Genomic DNA, 17903 nt, shown 5'->3' with positions numbered 1-17903 from the left:
GAGAGGGAGGTCTGGGCATCTTTGCTTAGACTGCTGCCCCCGCGACCCGGCCCCGGATAAGCGGAAGAAAATGGATGGATGGATGGAGGAAGATTACATTACTAGAGGGAGGAATACATCGTGAGCAGGTGGACTCAGGGTTGGCTTTAGTTATGTCCAATCAAACCAGCTCCTCTCATGCCCTTTAATGATATGATAATGATAATAATAATGATCACTTTTTCTCCTGTAAGAACTTCATTTGCAGCATCAACTCACACATGCACACACACTGATGGTGGTGCCATCACTGCAAGGTGCTGCTCTGGCCATCAGCCTGTTGCTGTAGTATGCATGATTTAACACATTTATTGTGTTTTTTCTGTGTTTTTCACCCCCGTGAACTCTTTTGTTCTTCCACAACCAAAAGACCAAGGGCACAGAACAGCACTGACATTTGTAGCTTCTTATCAGACATATTCTCGATTACAAGCAGCTATAAACAGCAGCTGCGTTGAACGACAGCTGCTTTGTTTACAGCTTGTATTTCCACTGTCTAGGTCTTCTTCTTTCTTTCTGAATGGCAAATACAGATACCGCTACGTGCTGGTAGGGAAAATTATTTCTGTTGCCCAGGCACAGAACATACGATCGGCTGTAGTCTGTGCGGTGTGTTAAAGTGTCACTTTTTCAACACGGCTGGCCCAGGCAGATGTGACAGGAGGTGATGCAACAGTCAACATATACATCACTGCTAATTCTTTCAAGTCGACTTAGTGTGTCTCTGCTCTGTGGGGCCATATATAGATACATTACTTGGTATTTGGTCATAAGCCAGTTTCTCGGACACTGATCTGATGATGGCACTAGATGAAAAGTTAATGGCTCCTCAAAGTTTCTACGATTTGTCCAGAACACATCATGAGTGTCTGTGCTGAATTTTGTGGCACTCCGCCCAAGAGTTGTCAAGCTTTTTTACTCTAAAACAGTCCTTAAGTCTTTAAGATTAATCATATGGGACACTGCCGTCCATAGAGGCATGTTGCTAGTCCTTATTTGTTTAGTCATTGCCTAAGTAAGTGAGATTAATCTGCTTAGGCAATAGAAGAACTACTTGCTATGTAAAATGGTTTTGTTTTCAGTCGAGTTGGTCATCATGGAATCTTTTTATCAATTCTCTATCGTAGTTATGTTGCACAGTTCTGTGCTTCTGGTGGCTTGTCCTGCCAGCAGAAGTTGTGGTTGCATTGTGGAAGTGAAACCACAAGCTCATTAGCATGCTCCAATCAAACATGGCAACAGGAATAAAACACACGCACATGCAGAGACATGCATCCTATTTTTTTACTCATCCTATATAACAGCAATACCAGATGTGAATGAACGGACTGAGCGACAACCTGGAGTTTGATATTTTCTGGTTTGCTGGGACGTGTCGGGGTCACACTGAGGTCGTGTCGTGTCACCGCTATGTCACACAGACACCTGGAATCTAAGCTATGTTTTTTGACACAGTCACTACAGACCTTCATCCATGTCGTTCCCAGCAGCCCGTTAATGCTGAAGAATGAAAGGGGGTGAGGGGCCTTTCTCATCAGGGGTTTCTTCCCTCCCATTCTCACTCACTGTTGTTCTCCTTTAGTCTTCTTTTCTACTTTTTCTCTTAATGTCCTCTCCACCCTCATCTACTCGTAATCTGTCTAGCATTGCCGCCTGTTTTCTTTTGTCTCTCTGTTATTCTTAACCCCTGGTTTTTTTGGGGCCTCAGTAAAAACGTTTATAGAAAGCTCTTCGTCGGTGGCACATAGTCGCGTATACAAATACACGCCTCTTTTGCACCCCTATGGATCAGCAGTAGGATCCCACTGTGCTGTCTGACCATATGGCCTCAATGCACAGAAAGGACCCACAGCTGCATTTACGAGAGGCCCATGACATCACAGGGAACTGGCCTTCATCGCACACACACACACACACACACACAACAATGCGCTGCACAGAGATGCAGCCCCTCCCCCGCTCTCTTTCCTTCTCATTGCATGGTGAATGGAATTGCATGGCTGTGCAGTTCAATCACTGTCAAATGCAAAGAAAAGGGGTCTCTTGTGCCAAATTTCATGATTCACAATTGATTAAATAGGGGTGTCATTTCATGGCCGAACAGGGAGGTGTATGGGGGGGGGGCTTTTTCATGCTCTTGTGAGGTATGGCTCAGAAATTGCCTGATAGGCTCTATTCAGAGCTGGAGATGTAAAGCTCTGGGGTTTATTCACAGAGGAAAATAAGAGGCCGGTATAAGAGAGAGGTGGGGCTAAAGGGACAGCGGGAAAACTGCCAGTATCTTCTCATGGCTTGTTAAAGGGCTTTCACCCTTGAGAGATATAACCCTACAGTAATATACTGTATACAATCCATGTGATTTAGATTTCTGTTGTCATCTTGAAATTCCCAGGGTTCACCCAGCGGGGAAGCAGTGGAGGACAGAAAGTGGTTCGGAGAACACAATAAGATGTTCAGTGATTGAGTGGGCATATATCATTTCACTGTACTCTACAAAAGGACTGACTGCAGTAGCAATAAAGTTAGAGAGAAGTATTTCAGCACTGGGCTATAGGCACTATATTGAGTTGCAAACCTCAGAAAAAAATCTGAGGTTTTTTGATTGCAACTCTTATTCTGCAGTCTGAACTGCCTGACCTTGGTAAGAAACAGCGTTGCAGAAGATTCAGGTGACATGCAAACTCATATTTAAAGTACAACCAAATGTAGTTAACCCATTTTAGCCTTGTCATGTTGATAAAGATTATCTAATGCATTGGTCCATTAAGGAAATAGTTTACCTACTGTAAATCTATCATTCATCAGTGGCACATAGGCACGTATACAAATACACGCCTCTTTTGCACCCCTATGGATCAGCTGTAGGATCACATAGGACACACAAGGAATTTGACTCTGGTACATCCGCTCTCAATGTGTATGTACATATCCCCATGCAAGGGGTAAGTAAACAGTAAACCAGCATAAGGCTGTGTAATATAACAAAATAAGCAGTATAAACAGGCAGTAAACAGTGCAGACAGACAAAAGAATGCTCATTGAAATGAGATAAATAGGAATAAAAATAGAGTACTTAAAAATAAACAAATGGAATTACACATTGGCCATGTTAAGCAGACATGTCAGTATGTGGGCTTAGAAAATAACATTCATGAAAATAGAATTTATCTTATGAATGTGTTCATATGTAATAGCATTAATAGCCTTGTGAATTTTTTCCACTCCGCGTCAGACATATGGAACAGAAAAAATGGCATTAATAGATATGCAAATTGCACTTTTAGAGCAGACTTTTTTCCACAGCTTTCTTTATTATACATAAATACTCAGACCCTGTCTGGCTTCTGCTGCCTCCACAGGAGAGAAATCATATATTACTTTGCACATATACACCCTTACATGAGCACACACACAAACACACACAAGACCCCCAGGATAAATGTGACCTGTGCAATTCTCTCTCACACACACACACACACACACTCTCTCTCTCTCTCTCTCTCTCTCTCTCTCAGGTGTGTGTGTTGAGTAATCCATCTATATGAGCTGTTGGGATGCCAGGTAAAGATTTTTAAGGGGAAAGAGCAAACCTGACCTCATGAGACTCATCCAGGCCGGCTTCACTTTTGCCACATACTTTGGGGATTTTAGTTCTAACGTGCATAGTTTTCCATGTGTGTGTTTCTAGTTGTTGGTACACACTCTGAATAAATCTTTGAGGTTATTTGAGGTCATCTCTCAACTCTGTTTCTCCTTTAGAGGAACATTTCCAGAACAGAATAATCTTGAAATCAACACATTTTACAGTATTTTCCTATTTTTACACTGTAGTCTTCACTTCAGTTCATTTCCACAACAGTGAGCAGATTCTAAATTTAATTATGCCCATTAAGTGACTAATTTACACTTCAAGCGTTTATCTGATGGTCTTACCCATAGTCATTTTTATTAAGTGTAATAGATGAATTTGCTTGAATTCCTGGATTTCAGATACTCAAACAGTATTGATTTTAATGATCAAGTGTGGGTGTAGAATACTAATGTATAGACGTCCATGCATCAGTGCTTAGAAACAACAACAGACTGTTTTGTGATGCAGGAGGAAGAAAGTTAAAATTAGAAGTGAGCATATGTAGACAGAAGACCACATGCCAAAGACTTATACATATACACACACACACACGCACACACACTTCTATAGTTTACCATTTTGGGAAATACTGCTGTTTGCTTTCTTGCAGATGGTTAGATGAGAAGATTGGTACCACTCTTTAGCCTGTTTTGCTGAATGTGAAACTTGAGCCCGCAGGTGACTAGCTTAGCTTAACTTAGTATAAATGACTGAAAGCGGGGGAAGAAGACCTCTTGAACTATTGCTTTAATTTCCTTAAAACTCTGTAACATGCCCTAGGCATACAGTACCACTGACAAAATAAGATGGCAAAATTCCAGTCATAAATCACTGGCTCTAAGGCAAACAAGCTTTTGGCAAAACTGACAGTCCTGGGTTTTGCTAACCTATAGGTTTAACATTAGCTTGAGGATGACATGTTCAAGTAAGAGACAGACACATGGTTTTTATAATGGCCTGCAATACTGTATGGGGAGTGGGGAATATGGAAAATATACAGGAGACTTAAGTACAGTCTGTACACACCTACACAGTCTGCAAATGAAGTCTGGTAGTCTAATTAATAATTTAAAAAAAATCACCTGTGTGGGATTGGTACAACTGTGTAATATCCTATCTGTGATACGCTGAGACATTTTGGATGAGTCTGCATAGGTGTGGGCTTCATATATCTACAGGCCATCAGTGCTTTGAGTGGGCTGAGCATTGTGTATATGAGGCTTTACAATCTGCACAGCATATGCTGAGAATGAGGAAAACTCCCTCATATAACCCTGTGCTGCTGTAATGTATTTAATAATTGTTACCAAATACATATAGTCAGTTCAGCCATGCAATTACAGCCAAAGTCTATCCATCATTTAGTAAACCACTGGAAATTTAGCAGCAGTCTGTAACCCCTTACACACTGCCTTTTCAAGGCGGGATTGGCATGCCTTTATTCCATCTTGTTTTCTGTGGGTAAGGCGCAAAGCTGGAATGGTGGGCCTTTTTTGTTCTGGGAGAGATAAGTGCAGATGGAGCTTTGTTGGCTCTTCAAGCATTTTTTTTTCACTTCACGCAAAATTGATTAGCGTGGTTCTTGCTATGTGTGCGAATGTCATGAATGCTTTCGCATCTAGGACTACCTCGCAAGGTGGATCAGAGGCGAACCGAAAATGGCCCGCCACAGCTAGACACTAATCAATTTTGCGTGAAGTGAAAAAAGTGCTTGAAGAGCCAACAAAGCTACATCCACACGTATCTCTCCTGCCATTGTTTCGCTTTGTTGACTACCAGCGCAAAATTTATGTAACATTTAATGCAGGGCATCGTTGCGTCTCGCCTCTGGTGCGGGGTGCCATCTGAATTCACAGGTTGGCTGGTGATTATACCTCCCTTTGCTTGATCTGTATGGACAGCACAAGGGTGAGTTATTGGCGAGCCTTTGGAACGGCAGTAGCATGGGATCTCAGTGTAAAAACGACTTGTGAATTCACCTCTGCCCTCTGGTCTGGTGAATACACATGAGTCTCAACCCCAGGATCATGGTCCCTGGAAGACTTTGGTCTTTTTTTAGCAGATCAGATCATTAAATCTTTTTTCAACCACAGGTACCTGATTGCAATCATTTATCTTTTTAAAAAGATTCCCAGAGAGGAAGCAATTATATTTCTACTTTCTTTGCAGATAATGCACCCTTTTTCTAAATTTCATTTCCTAAACTGATCACTGAAATCTCAACTCTACTCTCTGTTTGTCTCTTCTAGGTATTTGTAACCCATTTGCTCTCTTACACACTCACAGAGGCACACATACTTCCTTTTCACCACTTTCGCTTCGGGGCTTCGGGGCTTAGGACACACAACAAGAGGCTTCTGTGCATACCAAATCCAGACTGATCATTCAGAGCTCTCGCTAATTGGTGCATTAGTGTGCTCACACACATACATGTGTTATATGTGACCAGCATTCCTCCAGATTTGGTCTCCAAAAAAGGGGATTGGAGGGAATGACCAAAGGGAGATAAAAATGAGAGAATAGCAACAACAACTCAGAAAATATTCACAACTAAAAGACAGAATACAATGAAACCCCTAGACAGTGAATCCAAGCCACATATCTTTTATAAAATCCACTTAACTGAAGCATCAAAAATGTCTTTTCATGACTCATCTTTACCCTGTTTCCAACACAACCGCTCTTTTTTGGAGAGTTTAAGGGCTTTGAGCTCTTTACTGTAGGCTGCTTGTTATGGAACTGAACTGATACTGCTTTGATACTACTTTGCTGTACTTGGTAAAGCTTGCATGTTTGATTCATAAAATATGACTAAGAATGCAGAAGAGAACAGCTGCTGCCCCCACCTTCTGTAGCTGATAATCTATAATAAGTAAGACTTCTAAGAAGTCACTAATCATTTAGGTCATCCCCACTCTACTCGGGCTCATTTGTCCTCGAGGTGTCCCAAGGTCCTAGAGCAGCTGTGAACTAAAGTCTGTCAGTGTATCAGCCTCCTGTGTTGTGCCAAGCACCACATTTTGCTCAGAGTTTCACTGGGGATTCAGTCCAGGTAATTAATCTGAGCTGGTTAGCCACATGGCAAGTAGGTCATAGCAGAATGTGATCCACATGCTGCCGAGGTGACTCAACAGCCACTTACTGTACTCGCACTTAGGTAGCACTGTATTTCTTAACAAACCTGGCTAAATGTTTATGGCCATTGTAGTATGGTTGTCTGTATGCCATCTGTACACCGGCCTGTGGTGACAGAGTATGCACCACTGGCACAGGCAGTAGTTTAACTCAGCTTGGCCCCATAGGAATGATGTGTCTTAAAGGTAGCAGGCTGGAAGGTGGGATAAAAGTGACACAGTAGGTGCTGGCACCTTGCTTTTTGTCACAGCTACCAAGGGACTGCAAAAGTAAAGGATGGCATTATGGAGGAAGGGAGGAGGCAGAGCAGATGAGCTGCATTCCTTCCTGGAGCAAGGGATGATACGTGGGCCTGGGGAGGAGGAGGGGGGTGAAGCGGGACAGGTGCTGAGAGAGAGATTATGTGCCCCTCTCCCCCCTTCTGCTGCGTGGGAGATTGGGCAGAATGGAGAGAAAAAGGACAGGTGAAATATTTCCCCCCTGTGGGAGAGGAAATGAGGGAAAATGGAAAGGGCCAGCTCTGTATTGAGAAAAGGACTAAACCATTCCCAGAGGGGGTGCTGAAACTCCCAGCCCCACAGGCCTCTCTCTAAATGTACCTACCAGTGATGGATGTTATTAACGTTTACCCTCCGCTTTTTCCTCGCTCCTCAGCAAGCCCAGGGAGCTCACTGTGTGTGTGCTGCTGGATGTGTGCACAACCAGCACAACGCATGCCACACAAACCTGGCTCGCTTCCACAACACCCCCAGGCAGTAGAAAGCATATCCCCTGCAACAATCGATAGCTACCCCCAGCTCCCAGCCCCATCTGCAGTCTACTGCAGCCCCTCTCTCCAATGGCTGCCACTACTATCAATTCTGTTCCCCACCACTTCCTGCTTAGAGCCCAGTCTCTGAGATTAAATAGCAACACAGCTCCTGGCATCCTTAGCTTATGGGAGGATATAACTCATTTCCACTTCAGGACCGCATAGGGGTTAACCTCGTCTTAGTCTGAACAATGTCAATTCATTTGCAACAAAGGAGGCTCTTTGTGATACTTTTTACTTTTCCCCCCAAGAAAATAAAATTATAGCCACCAGGAGGTGTTCAAAAAGTGCTTTTAAATGCATGTTAAATACATGCTAATATGATTAGTTAGTTGATTCATTCAGTGTAAAATTAATCTAGAAGGATTTTAGTGGTCAAATAAATGTCTATGATATCAAGCAAAATCGCTAAACAGTTGCTGGTTTCAGCTTCTGAAATATGAGAATGTGATGCCTTTGTCTGTCTTACATGGTTATAAATTGAATATCTTTTAGGTTTGGAATGTTGGTGAGACAAAAGGCACACCCACACATGGTTGGGTTGTACGACGTTTTCTTTTTCCCCGACATTGCAATGTACTGCTCTGATTAATTACTGAAAAACAAACGTGACGTGATCAATCAGTCGGTCATCTGCTGAGCTAAACCAGACAAATCCCAGAGAATCTTGTCTCATTATCAGTTTAATTACTAGATTTAATCATCTCACTCATTAGGTCCAGGGTCTTTGCTTTTGCTCAAAGCTTTAAGGAATTGTTCCCCAATTTCTAAAACATGTTTATTTACTTTCTGTCCAAGAGTGTGATGAGAGGATGGATACCGCTCTCCTGTTGGCTTAAGCTATAAATAAACTACAAACAGTCCCATGACTTCCACAAAGTCCTTTCCTGATCTAACTATCATGATCATGACTGTGTCAGAATAACTTGCAAGTGCATGACTTTCATGGTTTAAATACAGCGGGACTGTAAAGGTGGAGCAGGGAGTACACGTGTCTCTGTTTCATTGTGATGATGTGTGATATCCCGGACAACCTCTGTAGTCTCATTTAGCTACTTGTTAGCAACCACCTTTTTTAAGACATGCAAAATCTTAAAGAATCGCTAGTGTCTTATTTGCTCACATATTTTATGTTGCAAAATAAAAAATGTGAAAATGTATTGGCCTTGTGTTACCACAGACCTTATATCAGGCATCTTAACCAAAAAGCCATTCAATAAACCCACAGACTCTGGGACAAGGGAAGCGGAGGTGCAAAAGTGCTGACTCAGTTCTGTGTGTTAAGACTCACTACTACTGCACTCTATAAGCCTTATATTAAGTTTAAGAAAAATTAAATAACCTCTTCTGACTTGAGCTGAGGCTTTCCTTATTTCACGTGAGGTCTGATACCTCCACTATAGAAATGCTATAACAAATTCTCCTGTGTGAAATTGACATTTGACATTTGACACATTTGACAAGCAATATGTAACAAATTACTAAATAACTAAATGTGTGTTTCAGGTAGCTTGTGGTTATCTGTCTGCTTTAAGTAGAGCAGATTTATTCCATCAAGATGAGTTGAGCAGTTTATGTTTGCTCACTTGGGCATTTTTCCAATTTAATAATGTCCCTCATCTCATGTCTGTCACAGTGGGACTCGGAGCAGGAGTATCCGTTTCTCCAGGGTAAACACATGCTGCCTCAACTTTACTTACGCTCTCTCCCTTTCTCTAAAGTGTACTTAAAGAAGCCTGAATGTACACACAAAACACTGAGTGCACACAGACTCATTTCACCTCTGCAAACATCCAGTGACGTGCACTGCATGGATTAGACTCCCTTTGAAGCTCAGCAAGCAGGGATTTCTTTTTAGGTGATCACTGGTCTAAGCAGCTGTTACATGCAGGATTAGCAGGTTCTGTCATTCAAACACAGTCTGTTTAAACTAGCAGGGTGAAGAAAGTAGAGAAAGACCAGGGGGCGAGGGGAAGGGGAGAGGTTATGACAGGCAGGAGCAGAGATTAAGTCAAAAATAAAGAAGGGGAGAGAGAGGAGGGAGAAAAGGAGGTGTGAGACACATGAAATGGGGAGTGGATGATGATGAGAGAAGGGGAGCGAGATGCAGAGCATAAGGGATGAAAGGTGAAAGGAGCAGAGCAGATGGGTGGAACCGAGAGGTGTGAACAAAAGGATGCAGAGAAGGAGAGGGGGAAGAAGAAGGAATCAAGAGAAGTCAGAGTTACACAGAGAGAAGCGAGAGGAGAGGAAAAAAGCTTAAAGGTATCCAGTGTTGTGTGTCAGACCTCTGCCAAGGAAGCGGCTTAAAAGGTGCTCACAGGGGGAATATTGTTCTCCCTTTGTTTCTCATTTAGTTTTTGTCTCTTGTTTCTCTTCTATAATATCATCCCTCTCTTGTCTCTCCCAGGTTGAAAGTGTGTCATTCAGCCACCTTTGTAATTGTGCTAGAACAAGGGCTTCACAGAAAGGGAAGCTTGATAGGCCAGTAACAGCCTTGGCTTTTAGGGGTGGAGAGACATTTCCATGCTGAGTGCTGGACTCACAATAGCATCTTCACTGCTTGCTTTGTGTCTCTCACCTCTCGAGCTTTCATTCTGTCTCACATACCTCATACTGCACTTAGCCTCCCCATTCTCTACTCTCTTCTGTGTCTTGTAAATTGAAAAACACATCAGGGATTCCTGTTGCTTTATCTCGCCTCTGCTGCTGTTTGTCATTTCGGTCCCCTCTCGCTCTTTCCATTCTCTTGTGTGTTTAGCAAGGTGTGCAACTTTGGGGTGGCAGTGAGGCAGCTTTTTCAGTTTTCCATTTGATGCATCGTGGCACATTTCGCTGGAACAAGCCAGTGCTTTTTGGGAACTCATACCTTGTGTCAGCGCTCCTTCACCTTGCATTCCCAACTTTCACACATTACCCTTCTTGCTCTCTCTGCTCTCCTGTGTGCCCCTCCTTCACTTTCAGCCTCTTCTACTGGATAGATAGGGATATTGTACATTCAGATGTTTACACTCCCACTATCTTATACATGCAGACACAAGTGCAGCCTTTCCAGTCACACGCCACACCACTAGAATTTCTTCACATTCTCATCGGGCTCCAGTGAACTGTAGCTACACATGCATGCACATACATAAGCACTTGACACGCAAACACCCACACATACTCACAGTCATATTCAGGCCTTTTATCCCTTCTTGGTAATCTGTTTACAGAGTGCTGGGCCCATTTGAAGGAGAATTTAATTGAAACCGGGGCTAATCTAATGATGGCACGGAGCGACAGAGCCTCCAGCCCTGCATCACCTCCACTTAGGTTGCACCTTGTAGTCCTCACACTCAGTACATTGCTACTTCATTTCATGCCTCACGGTTCAATGCAGCGCTGCCCACTCATACATGCCACATTGATTATTAATCCCACGTTTGATATGCACCACGCTCACTCAAGTCTGATCTTGTTTTTCTTGTTTGTGTCCCCCCTCCTACATTTTCCTCACTCCCCTCCATATACCCATCACTTCCCTTGTCTTTCTCCTCCTATCCCCGCTCTTTGCTACAGGATGGATATTACTCCCACCGGCCGAAGGAGAAAAGTAGAGTGGACAGCAACAATGAGAACTCGGTTCCCAAAGACTTTGAGAACATAGACAATAGTAACTTTGGTGCACGCTCACAGCCAAACCGGCAGTCTGTTGGGGCCACCAGCAGTAAGCAGCAGCGAGAGCATCCACAGGAGAAGGGCCATGCCCAGCAGCAGGCCTGGCGGGACAACTCTCCCAGTCTAGGCCGCAGCTCAAATGAAGTATTGCCTGTAGGCCACCAGCCACTGGCAGTCGGCAACAACGCTTCCTACCCAGGTGGTCAGGGTGCTGTGGGAGTGCGGCGGCAGCACTACCATCAATCACAGGCCCAGCAGGCCCAGTCACAGCACAGACATCAGCACCCTCACAGGAGGCAGGCGACTGCAGCACCACTGGAGGTTACCTACGACCAGCCACCCAAGTGTGAGATCAGTGGGAAGGAAGCCATTTCAGCTCTCTCCAGAGCCAAGAGCAAGGAGTGTCGACAACAGATCGCTGAGGTGTACTGCCGACATAAAGAAGGGCAGTTAATGCCAGAGAAGGTTACTCGCTACTGCCCCCTTGAGGGTGAGTCCAGGACTGTAATTAAATCGATTGATTATTTTATTTTCGTTCATTCACACTGTTATACCTTTAGACAATTTGAATTCAGCAGTTTCCTAGGGTCAATATCTGTCAGGCTTCGAAGAGTGGGAACATCTGATTTAAGATTATTAAGTTGTAAGCGGTTGTGTTTGGAGCCATTTTTGTAATGTCTAATGCCTTAGATATCAACCCTGAAAGCTTTTTTTCTTTTTCAAATCAGAAGTATTTCTCTTTAACATAAGATTTTCATGACTGAATAAGCAACAATGGAATTTAAATTTTGTCATTCTAAGTTACCATTAACTGTGAGTGTAATACTCAAAAACCTGAAAAATAACTCTGCTTCATCAGGTCTGTGTTGATTTGGGTTGTATTTGATTGACAGTGTTGGCAATTTAAGCAAACAACCCCACAGCTGTCATCACATTTTGTTTCCAATGTTGCTAAGCTCTGATAGGTGGAAATGTGTGGCATCACCTATTCCCAAGAGAAAATAGAGCGCTGAAGGGATGAAGTATTTCTGTAGGCCAACCCGGAAGTTAACATCGCCCTGGTTCATTCGACAAAGAGCCATTGGGATTTTTCCATAGGCTTTTGGATTACTGAGGAAAATAAGTTCTGTGACAAACGATGGTTTATGACACGATTTCTTGTTCAGCAAGATAATCTTCACTATTGAACACCACTTTTATGATGTTTGAAACCCAAATACAATCGCTAGACGTAAAAAGCTATTGTTAGACTTCAGTGTCCCCACCACGGCTTCCAACTTGTAAACTGATTTATAGTGCTTTTATGCATAGTTCAGACCACATGATTTAAGCCCGATAACAGCCCGACACAACGGATGTAGGGCATCGGAACCGACAAACAGTGTTGGACACAACAATAGATCATTTTATCTTGTATAGACAACACGGGCTGATGCGCTCTTCATACAACCCACAGACTGGGCCACGGTTGGCCCCCACCACACCCTTTTTATGCTTTTCCGAACACAAGCAGCCAGTATCACGCACACTGTTCTCCCGGTCCCTGTCATATCCCTCATCCGCGAACTTATGACTCTACTGTATAATCATGTAATCTGACATAGTGACTATTGTATCAAACAAACAATCATGTAGTCTGAACCAGGCATTAGCATGACCTGATCTAGTTAGTGATCATGGCTGTGTCAGTTAATTAGAATAGTTTGCAAGCTCACGAGTTTAAAAAATAACAAGTCTGTAAAGAGGGCTAGTGAGTAGATGAGTCCCTTGTTACCAAACACCTTTTTTATAACATGAAAAAGCATTGAAAATCAGGAGTGGGGTATTTACTGAGGTATTTTATTTCAAAGAACAAAATGTGAACTACAGACCTTATTTCAGATGTCTAACCAAAAACCCATTTTATAAAACCCATTGATTTCAGGGTGAGGGAACCAGAAGCACAGAAATGCTAAGTTCTGAGTTTTAGCACTCACTACTACAGCATGCTATAGAATAGACCATTTAGTCTTGTGTATGTTGACACAGTGAGGGAGGGGCCAGAGGATTTGGCAGAGCTGAACCTTCACATCTAAACTTATAGAAATGAGCTAAATTTGACCAGAAAAAAACATTTTAAACACAATATGAATTTTGATGGGAAAATCATATTTATAGACATCATATGTCAACAAAGCTTTATGAGTTTATGTGTAGAAAAAATTATTTAGGGTGTTGTTCCTCTTTAAACCAGTGAGAAAAACAACACGAATACACAAATCTTTTATGTGAAATAACTAAAACTATTCAAACTTTCGCAGAAAAGTTTGGGTTTATGTAGACATGCTTATACTAACAATCTAGGAAAGAAAATAAGCATTTAGGGTCGTTACCACCTCACACTTGGATTTTAGTATACAGAGTATGTAATGCCTTCTGATTTACTGTAGCTCAGTGGACAAAGAGGAACAATAGCAGTGGGTTATAGGTTATATTTGTGTTTGGAGGCCTTTCTTGCCAAATGCTCTATTTATACATTCATGGTACTGTAAGATGCATAAGGCTAAATAAATCTTATGCAAAACCACAATGAAAATACTGTATATAGGGAAGTGGAATAACCCTTAAAAGTTTCTCTTGCAGTGCTCCTTAAATAAGTGTCCATCTGAAATTGCTTTAAAAGAACTTTCCATACAAGTCCAAAATCAGGAGATCAATAAGTTCACTGAGACTTTATTTTCTGCCTGGCTTACTAAAAGTGCAAAACATAAAGTAAAACTTCCTTGAAATAATGCTGACAGGTTGTCTTGGTAATATTTGACATTTAGATTTTCACATTATTTCCTCCAGCTCTCTTCTGTACAAGCTTTTTTTCACAGACAAAAAGAAAAATAACATCCACAAAGCTCAGCATAGACAGTCTACCCTGACTAGCAGGGCTTTAGTACATGGTAAAATGTTTCCTGGTCTTGTAATGGCAATTCCTGTCAAAGGCAAGAGATGTGTGTTTTTGCTGATGTGTAAATGGTGAAGCAGGCAGTTGGAGAAAATAGGGATACTGCATATTTACTCGCTAATTTAGTTTATAATTTTCATTTATTTTATTTTGCCAAGCTGGCCACAGAACACATTCTTCTTGCTTTTCTCAATAAGACACATAGGCACTTTTTTCCAAAGAATTTATGGACATTTGCCATCTGGTTGGGGATTGTGTAAACAAAATCTGTTTCACTGGTTAGCATGCATCAGCAACCGTGTTTTAAGTGAACAGCACATATACAGTACGCATGCAGTTACACACATGGGAGAGGACTAAATGTAATACGGCAGCAGGAGAGGAGTGGAAAGCTGTTATGTATCCTGCCTTCTCCAGTCAGATACCTTCCCTATCCTTGCTTATGTTATTAGAAGTCGAGGAGGAACAGTGGCTTAGCAACTTCCCAAGAGTAGGAATTCCCAAGAGTAGGAATATCGTTTGTCTGTGCCTAAGCTCCTGTCATCTCACACAGTAACTCACCACCCCACTCAAACTGACAGTTTGATCAAAGGAGACAAAGATATTGAAAAAGGCTTTCCCCTGGTGGCTGAGCTGTAACAACACGACAGCTAAATTAAATCACTTCCCTTTCTTACTCTCCATCTGCCTGCCTGCTGCCTGCTAATATGTTATCTCTCTCTCTCTCTCCTCTCCAATGTTCCCCATCCCAGTTCAAGTCCTAAACTTATTAGCATGAAATTGTCCAGTTACAGTAGGTCTGATCAATATTCTGTCCTTGATTCCTTGGCTAGATTAGCAGTTCTGTTCGCTCAGATATTAGCATCAGTGAACACAGGAGGAACATGTTCCGTCTCTTTGTTTCCCATGTAAACTTGGCTAACAGTGATATGACTAGACTGTGATACTCCAGCAGTCAGTGACCTTGTACCCATCTAGTCTAATGGCCTTGTACTGAAAGGCATATGTATATATTTATGTAAGGGGTCGCTCGAAGAGATGAATCCTAAGAGAGTTATCACCCAGCCCAGTTCTCCTCAGCTCTATGATGTTTTACAGCTTCTTTTAGCTCAGTGTTTTGATTTTCAGGCCCAAAGGTTCACTGTTTTAGTTTACTCTCCCTGCAATTCTAGCATAGTTTTCAGTGCAGCAGGGTGCTTTTTAAGCACCTCTGATATTCTACCTGCAGAGCACTAAATGATTGCTTATATTATAGTATACATAATATATAGTATAGTTATAGTATAGCTGGTTGTGTTGACTAGCATTTTGCTCTCTGATTATGTTAGCTAGTAAGCAGCAGTGTGCTGTATGAGCTGAACATGACTGTTTGGCTCTTACAGAGAGCAGAAGTCATATCGCCACATCTGGTTAGCCTCTGTTTCACTAGCTTCAGAGACTCTATGCAATCTCTCATTTAGCATTGTTTCATCTGTCATTTTATGAAAACTAAGCCTGTTCCTCTGGATTTTTTTTGTTCTAAGATAGGCCACCAACCAATACAACATTATTATTATTAGTTTGCTCTCTCTCAACACTTGTAATGGTTACCGCCATCTCTTGACTCGGGCTTCAGTTCAATTCTCCCACCAGGCGACCAGCACCAGCTGGTTTCAACCATGACAGGCTTGGGCTTTTGTGAAATGGTGTTCATTAAAGCCTGGTAAAAACAGAAATATTACGTTCATGTCAATAATAGGAAACTCACAACATGCCATTGAAAATGGCTGTGTTCAAAGGCTCGATTTTTAGTTATTAGCTATATTAGAAATCTTAGTGGGATTATCTTTCTTTCGCAACACAACCTGGAAGTTCCAGTTTCACTTCTGCTGGTTTGTTTGACATGTTGTTAACTGATTGCTGTTTTGCTAGCTCCACATAAATGTTGCTGTGTCTGATGGAGGCAACTGTTTGCTAATACATTTGCCATATCATCTTAAAAGGTGATAAAACTGTATATTAGTGTTGTGTTTGCTTTTCTCCCAAGTGGAAAAAAATCAGTTATTACAGGCAAATATATAAGAAAACAAAAATAACTGTTAGTGTATAAGTCAAACCCACTGATATTACTTACTGTATATGTCTGCAAGCTTTGTAGATGGTTTTAAGGACCAGACACAATCCTTGAGACATTTTCAAAGGCATTTGGAACAAGACCTTTGGGATATACTTCAGCTCTCGTCCTCAGCTCTCATATGAGCAGCTAAAATGGAGAGTAGGTAAGAGCCCGAAGTTACACAAGATGATGGAGGAAGAGAGTGGGGTGACAGTAGATGAGGGAGAGACAGTTTAAAAGATTGATGGCCATGGAAGGATGACGAAGAGTGATGAGATCAAAAGGAGGGCTTCTGTTTTTCTTTTCAGAAGAGACCTGTGGTTTCTCCAGGTGTAAATAAAAATACTACCCATGAAGTTCTTCTGCAGATAAACACACATGCCTGACAAAACTGACAGTAAAATACAAGTGAAATCACACACACACACACACACACACACACAACCACACACAGCAGCAGTGCTCATTAGTTCAGCTACCTAGTATAGCACACACTCTTAAAGTACTTTGTGAAGCGACAGACCAATTATCGGTGTGCGAAGCAAACCAGTGAACCTTCTTAACTGTCCACCAATTACTGTTCAATCTGATACACAGCATTTCCCCCCGAATGGTCACACACACAAAGATGCAGAGGAAGAGAAAGAGCAGCAAGAAATACATATGAGTGAGTGACTGACAGGAGCCATGGCCAATTGGAGCCAAGGGAGTGTGTCATTACCTTCACCCTTGTGGTCAACCTTTAAAGAAAGCCATGTTGGACAGCTGCCCTTACATTTGAATAAATGTCATTAGTTGAATGGGAGAGACCAAGCCTTCTTATCCCCTTCTTGTTAACTGATAAAGACAAGACATGTGGGACACTTGTCCTTAAATTGTGAGTAATTACAGGGTCTCAGGGCCAGACTAGGACAGACGAGGAGTGGATCTAAGAGAGACTTTTTTTTTTTTTTTGAGGAAATGTCACCTCGGGGGAATAAACAGCCTGCATTCCCTCAGCTTCCTCTACTTCATCAGCACAGACAGGCTCTTGGGAATTGAAGTTCCAAATTATAGTCATTAATCTCCTTAAAACACATTCTGGTAACAAACATGTCTCATAAGCAGTGCGTGCCCATTTGCTATAATAACTGAAGATTTCAAAACAAACAGTGTCTGTAATAATGTTCAGGGGACTTGAAGGTACAGAACAGTTTTTCTGAGTTTGAAGTGAAAGTCTTTGATTTTGAGTGGTTAGGGTGCTACAAAACCACACAATGTGAGGTTATCAATGGCTGTGCAGAGATGACTGGAATAGTTTAATTTGATCATGGCTTGCAGGCCACGACCAGGGTAGTGTTCATCTCCAGGCCTATTGTTGCCATTTGTGTGAAATCCAAAGCATCTTCTGGGAGCTTTGCTTGAGAAGAAAGATGGCACATTGTCAACACATTCCCCATCCTGAAAGCCCCCGGAGGACTTGCGTATTTCTGTCTGAAGGAGGATAGTAGTTTCAGTGTGTATAGTTGTCATAGCTCCAATTCAATCACATAAGAAAATGGATGAGTGACTCATGGTTTTGTGGTAATATTTTTTGTTCCGAAGTAGCTGTACTAGA

General features: G+C 42.1%; 1 protein-coding gene across 1 annotated transcript in view; it reads left to right on the top strand.

Moving 5' to 3' along the window:
• xylt1 (xylosyltransferase I) overlaps positions 1-17903 on the top strand; it is a 76863-nt gene that overhangs the window by 30490 nt on the left and 28470 nt on the right. The window contains 1 exon segment of the mRNA XM_020596264.1: positions 11178-11766. Coding sequence (XP_020451920.1) covers positions 11178-11766 — 589 coding nt within the window.

Source organism: Monopterus albus, unplaced genomic scaffold, assembly GCF_001952655.1.
Source record: "Monopterus albus unplaced genomic scaffold, M_albus_1.0 scaffold29.1, whole genome shotgun sequence".
NCBI lineage: Eukaryota > Metazoa > Chordata > Actinopteri > Synbranchiformes > Synbranchidae > Monopterus > Monopterus albus.
Note: the sequence above shows the minus strand (reverse complement) of the source record. Positions and strands in the feature narration are given on the sequence as shown.